The 12,238-nt window shown below is 40.4% G+C and overlaps 1 protein-coding gene across 2 annotated transcripts; it reads left to right on the forward strand.

Annotated features, from left to right (window-relative positions):
- Positions 1–4,969: 4,969 nt before the first annotated feature.
- Positions 4,970–11,980, forward strand: LOC135257150 (cell division cycle-associated protein 4-like). 2 transcript variants are annotated; one of them, XM_064339609.1, is made up of 3 exons: positions 4,970–5,275; positions 9,108–9,244; positions 9,761–11,980. In XM_064339609.1, the coding sequence occupies exon 3, from the start codon at positions 9,768–9,770 to the stop codon at positions 10,635–10,637; it is 870 nt and encodes a 289-aa protein (XP_064195679.1). In that variant the 5' UTR covers positions 4,970–5,275; positions 9,108–9,244; positions 9,761–9,767; the 3' UTR covers positions 10,638–11,980. The 2 variants fall into 2 exon arrangements, with proteins under 2 accessions (XP_064195679.1, XP_064195678.1); XM_064339608.1 differs by lacking the exon at positions 9,108–9,244 and having other exon boundaries at positions 4,980–5,275.
- The last annotated feature ends 258 nt before the right edge of the window (positions 11,981–12,238 follow it).

The raw sequence follows: 12,238 nt of genomic DNA on the forward strand, positions 1-12,238 counted from the left end.
CAGTAATGTACTCAGAGTAGTAAATGTAAATTTACCAGAATGAAGGTGAGGTGTGAAGTTTTCTAGGCTTTGGTTTGGACCCTAGCAGCGCTATTTTGAGTATGCTGCACAGTGAGTTGCCTGGGTAAAGAAAGCATGGGTGTGATGAAGCAAGGAAGAGAAGATGGCATGAATGAGTTTCTCTGGGTTAAGCAAGGACCTAGATCTGGAAATGTTTTAAGTGAAAGTATAATGTATTGCATATATGTTTGATATTGTTAATGAAGGACAGAAAGGAATCAAATGTCTTTCCCAGATTTGTCACAGCGGAAGCCAAATTTGTTGGCACATTGTGGCCATATTTTTTGACCGCATCTTTTGATAGCTTTTACAGAAAATGGTCCGGATGTAATACCCAACATTGCAGCTGGATTGGGTGAAAGCTCTAGGAGCTGGATATGAGTACTAAATGTTTTATTTATTTATTTATTTATTTATTTATTTATTTATTTATTTATTTATTTATTTATTTTTATACTAAATCCAAGATAGCTGAAAAGCAATATTGTCGACACCAAGGGCATATCATTTGCTGGTTAGGAATATTTACTGCAAGGTTCTACGAAAAGTTTGTTTGAAATATCTGCTTTCATTGCAGAGTAATCAGCATATAATCTTTTTCCTAGTGTAGCACTCCACGTGGTCATATTTCATGCAACTTGCTGTGTACTTAGGCCCCCTGGCAAAGAAAGTACCAGGTTTGGCATCAATACAACAAAGCATCACAGATATAGGACTTGCTTCCTGTTTGGCACCTTCAAATTTGTTTGTATACAGTGGCCATGTTGTTTGACCTAGCAACCATCTTTTAATACCTTTTGGTTTCACTAATCTCCAGATGATGCCTGCCATTGCGGTATTCTGTCAAATGCTGTTGGAGGAAATGTCTTTTAAATGTTTTTAAAAAAATTATTCTATTACTCCAATGAAGAGAGACTAGTTGTCCATAAGGAGAGACATAATGTGAGGTGGTAGGATTCAAGTCTCTAGATCAAAAGGGGTAGGAACTATGATTACTTTAACATTGGAAATTCAAATGACAGTTTTAGTACCATCAAGTGGCCAATCTGTGGTACTATAACTGGTACTATACAAAATCACGCAATGGTCATATAAACATACCCTCTATGAAAGTCCCAGGTTTCATAGGTCTTCCTCGTGTGGATAGGCCAAAACTGGGAACAGAGGAAAATTGCTAATATCTTTTCAAAAATTGTGGCAATAAAAAATGGCTGCAACACAAAAGGTACATATATGTTCCAGATGAGGAAATGTATCACTATAGCAAGTTTTAAATATCTGAAAGGCTACGATGATATTTCATGAACTTATGAATCTTGAAAAAAGTGATTCAATTGGTCCAATACTTTAGGGTTGGGCTCATGATAATAATTTCATAAATTTACGTCAAACATTTTTGGAGTTATATTTGGAGACATGCCCACATCAATTTTTATTGGCTTACTGTAGCCATATTGTTTGACCTAGTAATATCTTTTAGCAACTTTTGGCCAGACTACTATCTAGAAGATACATGCCAAATTTGGTGGTGATCTGTTCAATAGTATAGGAGGAGATGTTGATGTGGAAATTGAAGTGGGTGGGTACGTTCAATTTGGCAGGACCTAAGGATCATGGAGAAAAAAGAATTGTGACTCAAGAAAATGGTTCAGTTGTTCAAAATGGTGGATGACCTGACCCCAAACTTGGTGACTGAATACCTGGGCCTGTCGATTGTCAATGCACAAAATTTCACAAAAATCTGCTGAGTGGTTCCATGGGCTGCCATTGACTCCCATGACAGAAATTATAATAACAGTGAAAAATTCGAACAACTACAATAGGTGGCCCCTAATAATAATAATGATTTATAAGTGACTTTCAAAAAACATTATATATAACTTTATATAATTCTTTTTGTTTGGGGAGGGGGGGGGGTTAGGGAGTGTGAGTTGGCCATCTTTGGAGCTGTGTCCAGTGTGAACATTGGCTTTCTATTCCCTGTTTTCCTTGCTGAGTTGCACATGAGTGTTTTCTGCATATCTAGCATTTGATAAGAAGTGGTGGCTGACATCTTCATGTGCTTCAGAGGAGGAGCTCAGGCTTTTCTGCATTTTCCTGCATCAGCTTCGGAGGGCGATGAGAGGTGCAGTGTAAGCATGACTGGGCATTCTAAACATGAGAGAAAAGTGGGAAAGGCATTAAACACAGCTTTAAAGACAAATTAAAAGCTGTGTTTGAATGTGTTTTCTTAGCAACAGAAGCTTTGTGAAGGGCTGACAAACATTCCCAACGGTGGTTCTGGAAGGAAAGGACGGGGCTTAACGCCCTCTGGAGTAATAGGCCCCCTGGGTGTTATTCTCTTGCAGTACACTAGATGGCACCAAACACAACCAGCACTTTTATGAAAAACCTGTGAAAATAATCCACTGTGAGATTTAGTTTCTCTGTATTAGAAGGCCTCTTCTGACAGCCCTGCTCAATTTATTAAATATGTTAAACTACACATTAAACAGGTGTGGATTATTGTGGGCCTGCATGTGTAAGTATCATTGTTTTTGTTTCATTATCCCGCTCCTTTTGAAATGCGTTCCTCCAGCCTACATGCTGCTTTTTGGAAATTAAATTGACATTAAATTACAAACAAGCTGTACAGCTTGCTTCTTGGATAATAAACAATATAAATAAACTGCAAATTAAATGAATAAAACAGGTCTATACTAAATACAAACTGAATAAATATTCTAATATAAACTGTTAATTTAGTATATTTTGCAAATTGTATTATTAAGCATTTCAAAAGTAGTACATAGACAAACTTTGCTGAACAAAAGTAATGATCAGAGCAGTCTCACTTCCTATTGACTGTGTGCATGTGGATACTTTATACTCTTCATAGCTGCACATGTACATCGAACAGGCTGCAGCCACAGCACGAATATATTGCACACAGGTATACCCCAGGCTTGTAAAACAAGTCCAGCCTGATCTGTGACTGCAAAAATGTGACTGAACCAATATTATCTGAGAGCAGACAGGAGAGGTAAAGTGACAGGAACAGTGGCTGTTAGTCCCAAGATTAGTTCCTATCTCACTTTACTATAGGTTGGCACCCAGTGCTGTGAAGCACCTATGAGCATTACACTGTACGAGTGGTTTCTCTCTAATAATTATGGTTAGGTACCTGTCAAGGTTGGCAGTTGCTCGCCCGAGAATGAAAACTGCGGCTTAAAGTTATGAAAAACCACACTTTTATCCAGAGCCGTCAATAAAACAAAGGTTATACGTGCATTCTGATAGGCTAAAAGGAGTAGCAGTCATTTGAGGCAGTAACAAAACCAGTAGAGTCAACCATAATGTTGGTGTAGTCAACTGCCCTGATGTTAATGTCTTTCAATCTACACGTTGGGTGCATATACAACGCTTAATGCAACACTGAACCTCACTCAGTGTCTGAAAAGTCTAGTTCACTCTTAAGGGTTTTTATGTTACTAACTACTGCAAATAATGTGATGTCCTGTAAAAATCTTGTATGGCCATAAATAAATAAATAAATTAATTATTAATTAAAAAAAAAAAATAATAAATAAAATAATAATAATAATAATAAATAATATATATATATATATATATATATATATATATATATATATATATATATATATATATATATATACAAACACACACACATACACACACATTGTAATAAAGTCAGTTAAAACCCCTATGGGTTTAAACCCCCAGACCATAGAACTGAATTACAGCTGGAACAGCTAATCATTATTTCACAGATTTGGATAGCTGTTCCAGTTGCAATGCTGGCCTGTGGTGTAGGGGTTTAAACCTGAAATGACACTCCAGCTAAGCACACTGCGATTGATCATGTGTGACAAAATCATGACGTGTTCAAAAATATAACTAATTTTTTTTTGGAAATACGAAGTGTTTGCACCAACTAATTATATGCATCTTCAGAAGATGCTGTTCTGTGCCCCTGGGTGCCAGTCAAATTAGTCATATTAACACTTTAACCATTATGTGGCTTTTCAAACTTTTATGTTGTTAGCACTTGCCCATTAAAATGAGATTTATGGTCCTTCTTGAGTTGTGTTTTCACAGGTGTTGAATATGTCACACTGACAGTGGGGGGGGGGGGGGGGGGGAGAGAGGCTGCACTTTGTCATTGCTGCAGTCCTCCTAAACCCCATCTGCGTGCGGGTCGGCTGCCATTGTGTCTTCTGTGTGGGCTTGCAGGGCCCAAGGCTGCACATATGTTGGGGGGGGTGGGGTGTTGCAAACAAAAGAAACGAACAGAAAAAAACCCTAATCTCTGTTTAATTTGAGAAATTAGGGGGTCTCGTATAGTGGTGCTAGGAAGTGGAAATGCCATAATAGAAAGTTTGACAGATTAAATTCGTTAACTAGTTTCGAACACCTGAATGTACACCTAAAGAACACGGCTGAATTCCAGGTGACTCTGCTGTACCCTTTAGCAACCAAGGCACTTCACCTCAATTGCTCAAAGTAAAAGGAAAATGATTAAATACAGTACATATAAAGGGATATTGTTTATAGTAGGTTTCAATCACTGGTACAAATGTATTTATTCTCTGACATAGTGCCGTACATTCCCTGTGATTTATTTAATAAAACGAAAATGAAGCAGGCTACATTACGTGGCTCGTGTGCGCTCTCCAAACATAACATTTTAAATGTGAGATTGCCAAAAAAAGAAGGGTTCTCTGCCCAGAGTATGGTTATGCTCCACGACCTTCATTACATAAATGTGCAGACTAGAACACAAAGTTCTTAAAATAACTGATGAAAAAGGAGAGTTGCTACAGCCATCTCCGTTCGGCTCATTTCCACCTCAGCGGCAGCTCGTAGGCCAAGTGTTTTAAATTTAGGTTTAGCGTGCTTCGAATGGAACGCATTAGTCACAAAAATGCAGGACCCGCAAACAGTGTGCATATTGTGCCACTGTCTGAAGACCTTGGATAGGATCTCTAGTTACTTCTGTGTGGCTTTTGTTCCCGGTTAAAACGACGGCCTGTCGATCATCATGCATGTGTCCGCCCACTTCACCCTTCCTGCTGCAGCTGGCCACTGAGCACCAGTGCTACGAGTGCAATCGGTGTCGGGGAAGTCGAGAGAGCTGTAACGTTACCTTTAACACGTACAACCTACCCACTAAGAGCTTATGACCGCCTCCGGTGCAGAATAATACACTCAAAAGGTAAGCGCCAAGCAAAGAAGTGCGCCTTATATTGAATCGTACCGCTTAACAGTAGTTTCACGAGGTTAATACATTTTAATAAAACTAGCTTTCAAAAAGACTAATCAATGTGTGTTGGCCATGAAACACGCATTTAATGCGGAAGTGTCCTGGAGGTTCCTTTACTTACTCTGGGGACTTGTGGGTAATGAGCATGTGTAAATGATTTAACATTTAATCGGTTTAACGACTGGCACGTGTGGCTGTTTAACTCTGCAGTTGTGGCGGTTGAATGTGTTTAAAAGTTAGGCAAGAAAGACTTAGGGTAGCTAGCAAATTCAAAATGGCTCCCATCCCTGTTGTTGTCGCCTCTGCTTCACAAGCCTTCGTTTCTGCAGAGGGGAACAAAGCGTCTGGTCAAAACAGGAAGTCGTAATTCAACGGAGATTATATGCGTTTTACCATTATGAAGTTATTTGTGTTGCATTGTCCATTTATACCATAAGATGGTGATGGTATTTATTCATTCTAAGACTTTTAACCGGGAGGGGAATATTGACAACGTCAGTGCGGTGGGGGAGGGAGACGTGCACCAGGGTGGAGCTTGAATGCGTTTGGGAGGGAGACTGTACTGGGGCATGGACATTATCCGGAGGGAGGGAGGCTCAAGTTGAAGGGTTCTTATTTAGTGAGGGCATTTTTACACAGTGGCACTTTAACTGACGTAGGGGGTTGGCGCTGAAAGGGACGGGACATTTTAAATGTCAGAAGCGGGCACTATGAAAAGGAGTTCCATCCTTTTGCTCTGAGATTGGCAGCGCATTTCAGCAGTTTATTGGCTCAAAACAACTTTTTTGCGCTTCATGGAAGTTTTGAGTTTACGTAGCCTAACAGACTTTCTAATAACGGTAGAGCTTGTTAAATTCAGCTGGCTAGTGTCCTACATTTGCCTACCCATTTTCAGATGGCTAGCCCTGCTGATTTAGCAAGCTAGCTGAAGTTGCTATTTGCATAGGACTGGGTTTTGCATTTTATATTGGGATGGAGTATATGTGAATAAAGATTTAGCAGTAATCGTGCACAGCTGTTTATTTGCCTTTGTATTTCCCACAATCACGTAAAGTTCGTTGTGATAATGAATACTTGCACTACTGTCCCTGTTTCCTTTTTGACACTAGGTTCAGTATTAGTAGCGTTTACTCATTTTAACAAATTTCCCAAGAATGGACCTTTTCCCGAATTTCAGTGGTTGCCCCGTAATTTCTTGTGATTATGCAATGTATTTTATTTTATTTTTTTGTAATGCAAACGTAGCATTTCTCCTAACAAAGACCTCTGACACGCAATTTTTCCGGTGTCATTTCTGAACTAAGGAGATCTGGTAGAACTTTTAAAATGACAATATACGTAGCTTTTCCTCATGATTCTGAATTGGGGAAATAATAAACGGCCTTATATGATTGCAGGACCAATTGTATTCTCATCCGTTTCTGTGTTGTGATAATGGACGTGGGCGTATAGTGTGATTAGGCAGGTATCTGGCTGACAAGTCGTGCTTTGCCCAACCCCCACCCCCATTAAGAAAAAAAAAATCATATATATATATAATTGGCATTAAATACTATTTTTTCATCTCCCTTATAAAATATGCGGAGTATGAGACCAATACGCTGTGTTCTTACAGTTAGGGTATGTCTATCCATCGTCGCAGCGGCCGTTGTCTTTGCCAGGGATGTTGCAGCAGCAATTTTGGCCTGTCAACTTGGGTTCTAGTGTGACCTTACAGCGCCGCCATGTCGCGTATGTAAGGTAGGGCAATTGCATTAGTTGGAGAGAGCCGTATTATGTCTACTGACTGTATGTATTGATGTCCTGTAGACCAGATTATATTATTAGCGCGTGGAATTTCCGTGTCGTTTCTGAAATGTCTCTAACCCAGAGAACTTGCACCGGATGTTTCTGTCTCTTACCATGAAAAGCATTTTTATTTGATCGTTTTTGTCTGGAGCCTAACGGTTTGTTGGATTGCTATCCAAAATGACTGGCAGGTATTGAAAAATATAACATAGTACAAGTTTCAATAAATGACAATGATATTAAAGCTTTTTCATGAAAAAGTGTTTCAATTGTCATGTTATCTATACGTAACTACATTTCCCACAAATTTTCATCAATTCCCTGACCACACACGCGCACACACACAGTTCATGCAGGCTTAGAGTCAAGCTGGGTTTATGCTTTGATGTGTTTGTTGCTTTCACGTTTCAGTCCTGCTGCATGTTTTTGATGTGGTTGACTGGCCTTGTGACAGGTTTCTTTTAGTAGTTAACAGAATCTGTGTACAGTAATATTTAGCATTCCAATTTACCATTGAACTCTGTATTCTGTGTAATTAATAAATTAACATACAAATGTTTTACACAATTCCTGATTATGTTCAAGATGGTTTGATGTTTTATCATTTGAAAAGTTGCATTGTAACTAAGGATTTTTCTCCAATTGCGTAGCCTAATACAAACCAGTTAAGTGAACAGTGAAGTCCCAGTGGGCTAGGTTTGATTTGGTCTCCTCTGTACTGATTTGAATATGATATCACTTATAATGATTAGCTGTGAACCATTAATGCAAGAAATGTGTTATTGGAATGTATCTGCCCATACGAAGAGGCAATTATTCCATGAATGTGTGTTTGTAAAAGTATTATTATTAGTATTATTACTTTTTACTGGCACTTTGCACAAATTCATGTGCGATTTGTCAGTAAGGAATGCCTATCTTATAATCAATTGTATCCCTTTCACCTCTTATTTTCCTGTAGCAGTTTAAAAACTGTGTGAATGTCTTAATGTAGAAACAAAAGCAGTTCTTTACACCGTTCGTGAATGCCAGCAGCTAAAGTGCTGTCCAAAATTATTCACATCCTTGAAGATGAAAGAAAGACTATAAAATAAGTCCTGAGCGACACTGGTTTAGTATTCGACCATACAGAAACTTTAAAGATCTTGCAGGTCCTTTGATCTGGTGCTTGTGGACTGCTCTCCAGTTCAAACCACAAATTTCCAATCAGCTTTGAGGCTGGAGACTGGGATGATCACTGCAAAGCGATTTTGAGATGTGGTTCGGATCATTGTCTTGCTGAAAGATCCATATGTGACCAAATTTGAGGAAATTTGGTCTTTGCTGTTTCCATTGGCTCAAGAGCTCCAAGTCTAGTAGGTGCAAAACAACCCCATATTATCAAGGGTCCACCATCATTTTTGGCCAGAGGTATGACATCCATTTCAGCTTACTGATCTTCACACCCTCAACCCTTCCAAAAAGCTTGGTTGCATAGAGGTGGTGTCTAATCATAGATTTGGTGGCACATTGTAGTGCATCTTTTGTATTTTTTTTGTATTGAAATTTTGTACATCTCTAACTATGGCCCATTTTTACTTAAATGAGCAAGTTAATGTAGGTTTGCTCATGTTTGATTTTTGGGGTGCGAATGATTGTGACCTGTTTTCTTCAGCAAAATCTTTTTCTCTGAGCAATTGTCTTCATAAAAGATAGTATTATGTAATAATATTAATTATTTTCCATTTTTTGGAGTGTATAATATAGCTCATAACCTGAATTGTTTATTTTATAAAGCAGTCTTTGACCGTCTTTGTCAAGGGTTTGAATAGGCCTAATTATGGAGGTCACTCTTAGTCAATGAACGGGGGAATTGGAGGGAGGGGGCGACTCAGCCGTAAGTATTTTTTAAAAATGTTTTTAGTAAGTCTTCTGAGAGAGGCTGTGGCTGGTTACCTCTCTCACTCTTCCAGCGGGGTCGGGGGGCTGGCTAAAGTTTGGTTATTCCGCCCACCAGGACCCATACGTGTGACTGGCCTAAAACGGGCAGAAAGAGGTCAGAACAAGAGCCGTTTGTGGCTAGTACAAAAGTGTGGAAGCGCTGCGATCGGGAAGAAACCGCTATGTTAATGCCAGTGCTGCCCAACAGGACAGGTAGAGCGCTGCAACCTTTAGAAAAAAATGATTGTGTCTGTACGTGTGAACTTGTGTATATATACTCTATATAGTATATAGTGTTTGTGTATCTCTTGCTGTTTAGTCACCTGTCTGTCATTAGGATGTAGGCCCATTGAATAAGGTATTTCTTATATTTCCTTTAAGCTCTTACTGCAGTTAAAAAGTAGTATTAAAACAGTAGACGCTGTCTGTAGCTTTACTGCATTTCCTATGAATAGATAATCTAATTGAGTTTAGATTAATTGTAATAATGGATACCAGTCTGCATTTTTACTGCATTTTCTATGAATAGATTATCTTATTGAATTTAGATAATTTGTAAAAATGGATTCCAATTATGTGGCTTGGTAATTATAAGTAGCGAATTAAAGTGTGAATAAAAAGAAGCCCTGTTTTGTATGTGAGTTCACCTTTGTTTTATCTGTTATTTTTGTGAAACGTGTCCTCCGCACGCACTCACCAGTCCTCTCCACGGTCTCCCCCCCGCTGCAGGACGAGCATGTTTCCGAAGGGCACCAAGCGCAAGTGTTCGGACGGCGGCGGCGGCGACGAGGAGGCCGCGGCGGCGGCGGGCGTGAAGACGGCGTCCTACAGCCTGCAGCGCCAGTGCCTCCTGGACATGTCCCTCATCAAGCTGCAGCTGTGCCATATGCTGGCCGAGCCCAACCTGTGCCGCTCGGTGCTCATCGCCAACACGGTGCGCCAGATCCAGGAGGAGATGACGCGCGACGGCAGCTGGCAGATCATGACCGAGGCGCTCAGCGCCAGCCAGGGCCTGTCCGACCGCCTGGTGGCCTCCGAGATCCTCTGCCGGGCGCCGACGGGGCGGGAGCCCGGAGAGGAGGAGCCGAAGCCGCTCCCTCCCGTCGGGGGCCGCCCCCCGGAGGAGGAGGAGGAGGAGCAGGAGGAACAGGAGGCGTTGGACGCCGAGGAAACGCTACGAGCGGTCGCCACGGAGGCCGATTCCGCCTACGTGTCGGGGGACGCGGACCCCCACTGGGAGGCCAGGGTCCCTCCGGAGGAGGCCTCCGAGGACGGGGACGCGGACGACGAGGGCTGCAGCTTGGAAGAGGAGGAGGAGGAGGAGGAGCAGAGGTCCTCGGAAGGCACCAAGACCATGGACCAGGTCTATGGGACATTTGAGATCAAGAGCCCCGCCCCTAGCCCAGACCCAGCCCTGGAGGAGCTGTTCTCGGACGTTGACGCCTCATACTACGACCTGGATACCATGCTGACAGGCATGCAGGCCACGCCCAAGGTTGGACCATATGACCTGCTGGAGAACCTGTCCTCACACGCGCCCAGTTCCACCTGCCGGACCGACCTAAACGAACTGGACCACATCATGGAGATCATTGTGGGCTCATGAAACACTTTTTTGTCTGCCTTTTTTTGTTTTGTTTTTACAGAGAAGTGTATCCGTGTCCTTATTTTGTTCCGAGCTCCGAATGAGCATGTGTGTGTGCCCGCATTCGTCAGTCAGTCTGCGTGTATGTGTATGCGTGCCTTTGTGTTTGCATTTGTCTTTCTGTGTGTATGTGTATGTGTGTGCGCACACGCGCGCAGATGTGTGTGAGCAGTGTGTTTAAGTGGAATGCGTGTTAAATCTAAGGCTCTTTCAGGACAAGTTGCCATGTCATGAAGGGCCAAGATTGAATGAGCTGACCATTGTAATTTCACTGACATACTTTTGGTTTCCTAAATTGTGTTATATATGTTCTTTCTTCTTGTTTGTCCATTCCTTTATTCTTGGATTTGCCTTGTTTTTAATTTATTGTAACTTTGAAACACTACATGAACTGAACAAGCAACCATAATTTTTAAAGCTGCACATATTTTCCTAAAAAAACAAACAAAAAAAACATCAAAAATGTATGTATATAAATATATATTTTTACAACGTATAAAAGTTGGGAAATGTAAAGAGTACGTATAGGTTTTTGTTTTGTTTATACGTTTCACCTAAGATGGGAGGAAACTGATTATTTAGTCTTGCAGACAGATTCACACAGTGTCTTCCAATGAGCTGAAAGAGCTCAAATGTATTTTAGATGTCCAAAACGGTGTTACCATTGTGAAGCACCTTAGTTTCTGTCAGTGTTTTGCCATATCCATAGCCTCATGCTGTATGTCTCCTTCACTCATGCTCACGTGTTCAACAGTTGTCGAATGGCTTGCTTTTTCCTAAGTCTGCTGTTTGGGAGCCATGTTCTTATATTTGTACATTTACAAATGAAGAATAACAGTTAAATTATTGCATTTTAATTTATTTAATTTATTAAATGCAAACATGTCTGATGGGTGTTGAGTGCTCACAAACTTGCGTAGAATGAGCTTTTCATTTTCTTTTGTGCTGTCGTAAGGTAATGTCAATATGCATTTTACAAATTGTAAATGCCTGCTTGTCTCTATCCTCGAGAAAGTGGGTTTTGTCCACTTACTATGCAGCAAGCATTCCAAACAACTTTTCAGTTAGTATTCAGATTAATTTAGTATAATGATTGACTGGTTATCAAGTCTTTTTTAAATGCCAGTATTATGAAAGTACTTCATCGTATACTCCCCTTTGATTGATGTCAGTGAAGGTAAACTTGAGTCAAAACCTGATTTATATGGCAATTAAGACCTAAAACTAGGGTAGATTATATGCAGTTTTTTATTACAATGTAGCATTTTGTATATATTTTAATAAAAGGTACAAAGTACAGAAAACACTTGTCTGTTCTTTCCTGTGTTCCATTTTCAGCCTTCATTTGTAGACTACATTCATAATAGAGGTGAAGCTGTTCCTGTTGTGGTTGCTCCTGGTCTAGAAACGTAAAGGTTTGTGATTACTTGAAGTGCTTTTTTTTTTTTCCTTTGGACCACAAACCCCCAATGCCCCTACACCAACTATTGTAAATCTTGCCTGTTGTCAGGAATTTGTGTATGTATTCAGTAAGTACTCAATGTATTCTTCATTTCACATAA

Source organism: Anguilla rostrata, chromosome 6 (assembly GCF_018555375.3).
Source record: "Anguilla rostrata isolate EN2019 chromosome 6, ASM1855537v3, whole genome shotgun sequence".
NCBI classification, from domain to species: Eukaryota; Metazoa; Chordata; class Actinopteri; order Anguilliformes; family Anguillidae; genus Anguilla; species Anguilla rostrata.

Excerpts from the sequence above, each read along its gene's own strand:
- LOC135257150 (XM_064339609.1), top strand. The coding sequence starts at position 9,768 with ATGTTTCCGAAGGGCACCAAGCGCAAGTGTTCGGACGGCGGCGGCGGC.